The sequence below is a fragment of the Rutidosis leptorrhynchoides genome, chromosome 1 (assembly GCF_046630445.1).
Source record: "Rutidosis leptorrhynchoides isolate AG116_Rl617_1_P2 chromosome 1, CSIRO_AGI_Rlap_v1, whole genome shotgun sequence".
In the NCBI taxonomy this organism is placed as follows: domain Eukaryota; kingdom Viridiplantae; phylum Streptophyta; class Magnoliopsida; order Asterales; family Asteraceae; genus Rutidosis; species Rutidosis leptorrhynchoides.
In genome coordinates this window covers 87,741,341-87,743,807 of record NC_092333.1, presented here as the reverse complement: position 1 = coordinate 87,743,807, position 2,467 = coordinate 87,741,341, and the positions used below count along the sequence as shown (strand labels likewise).

General features: G+C 33.2%; 1 protein-coding gene across 1 annotated transcript; it reads right to left on the bottom strand.

The window, feature by feature from the left end:
* Nucleotides 1-741: 741 nt before the first annotated feature.
* On the bottom strand, nucleotides 742-1,748 carry LOC139862612 (ethylene-responsive transcription factor ERF061-like). The gene has a single exon (XM_071851229.1). It carries the CDS (start codon nucleotides 1,688-1,690, stop codon nucleotides 917-919), a length of 774 nt encoding a protein of 257 aa, XP_071707330.1. The 5' UTR covers nucleotides 1,691-1,748; the 3' UTR covers nucleotides 742-916.
* Nucleotides 1,749-2,467: the final 719 nt, after the last annotated feature.

Here is a 2,467-nt window from a genome sequence, read left to right as displayed (position 1 = left end):
GATGAAAGAAGGGTATATCAAAAGTGACCGAACCAAACACATACCTCCTAGATTCTTCTCATACACTCAAAATCTCATTAAGGACAACGAGATTGAAATGATATATGTTCAATCCAGCAAAAACTCTGCTGATCTTTTCACGAAAGCACTTCCAACTGCTATTTTCAGAACACACGTTCATAACATTGGTATGAGACATGTTCAAAAGATGTAACAACTGAAGCGATGTCTACTTGAGGGGGAGTCAACTCCATGCTGCACTCTTTTTCCCTTAGCTAAAGTTTTTTTCCCACTGGATTTTCTTTAGCAAGGTTTTTAACGAGGCAGTAACTTACAGTTAACCTTCAACAAACAAAATTGCTATCCAAGGGGGAGTGTTATAATATATAAATATATATATAAATGGATAGTCAATTATTGATACACAAAAGTAATATTATTGTATTTCCTAAACTTGTGATATTTTTGCTATAAATAGCCATGAATGCAAGCATTAAACTTGCACCATTTCTCACACTTACAAAGTGTTTCTTTCTTTCTCTCCATTATCATCTTTATTCTTACATTTCATTATTAGCATTCTTAATCAAGAATCAAACCACTAAAGGTAGTTATAAGCCTACTGAATTATAACAGTATTAACCAAAAATCCTTTATAGTGGTTGATTAGTAAAACTTTTGCATTATACTATGGTGACACCATCGAAAGCTACAAACAATGAGCATAAAATAAAACATTTTATAAAAGCTACATGCTAAATTAAACTTAGCAAAATGATATCAAGAGTTTACGGTTTCATAAACTTGATAATAACTAATTTCTAGTTTCACTACAAAACATAAGTCTCATAACCAAAACTATAATCATTAACAATTCAGAACTCCACCCTTAAGGATTACAAATATAATCAAGCTCTTAATTAGCAAGCACTTGTTCCCATATCAAATCCAAATCATAAGAGGGCATTCTTGCCAATGACCAATCACCGTCATCCACCACCGTCGACTCACCGGAAAAACAACACCCTTCTTCCGAAACACACGAAGACGACCCCACATCACTCTCACACGGTCCCACCTCAACCGCAATCGAATTCTCAACAACCTTAACCCTTTCTCTATCCATTCTCTTCTTAAGTTTCTCCCTTCTAATTTTATCACAAATTGCTTGAATTTTTTTATCCACAGAAACTTTAACAGAATTCAATTTACTTGTACTATTTCCATTCAACCCCATTATCTCCTTTTCATTATTTGGAAAATTCAAATGAGCATATTCCCCACGTAATTTATATGCTGCTCGATCATAAGCATAAGCCGCCATTTCGGGTGATTCGTACGTACCCAACCATACTCTCATTCGATTTCGCGGTAATCTAATTTCGGCTACCCATTTTCCCCATTGTCTCTGCCTCACCCCTCTGTACAACTTTTTTTTGCACAAATCTTTTGACTGCTGAAAAAATTGAGTTGTTGAGTTGTTGAATTGTGCTGAAAGTGTTCGAATGAGATTGCTCTGTTTTAGGTAGATAGAAGACCATGTTTCTGATTCAGGAGATGTTGAACAATAAGAGAAGATTGAATCTAGGGTGCTTGTATTTTTACCAGTTAAGATTAGATTTGATAATGAAGATCGAATAGAGTAATTGATTGTATCGGAAGTGAAAGGATTTGTGGTTTTTTCTTGCATGATTGTGTGTTTTTCAGAAACAGGGGAAGAACAGAGTAGAGTATGTGTTGAGTGTTGAGGCTCAACTTATTGTTGAATATCTGATTTGGTTAAGGGGTAGTATTTATAGGCAAATAAAACAAAGTGGTGGGGTATATATTTAGTGATATATTTTCAGGGATAAGTGCAACCATAATGTATCAAGTAAAAGACTTATATTGTATTTAATTAAATAAATTATTGTTAATTGTCACTAAAAGTGTCACTTTTTTTTTAATTAAAAAAAACAATAACATTAATAACTGATTCGAAAATCTATTTATACTTTAATTTTTACAAATTGTCACGTCAGTTGGATCACAGGAAATCTCAAGTTTTTGCACCCCTCCTGCGCAAGAGTAGGTGCTAGAGTAAAATATGTCATAAGATCTTGACATAGGTTTGGAGATAAGAACATATATATATATATCTCATAAGTCTATCTCCACTCCTATGTGAGACAAGATGCATTCCATACTAAATTTTCATATTCTTGTATCAAACACACAACTTTGAGACTCGATATCTCATTCACATTTTATCCGTTTTGAGACACGTTTTAGCTCGTTTTAAAGTCCTTGTCAAAGACTAGAAAACCCACTAAATAGCTACTAATATATATTACCTTATCATATATTAATATGTGTCCAAAGTTTGGTAAAACCCATTTGTTTTAACCAAAATTTCCAACACTATGATATTATAATTGTATTGACACATAAAGGATTTTGCTAACGATAGTCCTAAGGACTGTTGTTA

What these genes read in the sequence shown, in the direction of transcription:
- LOC139862612 (XM_071851229.1), bottom strand. Translation starts at nt 1,690, where the DNA reads ATGCAAGAAAAAACCACAAATCCTTTCACTTCCGATACAATCAATTAC.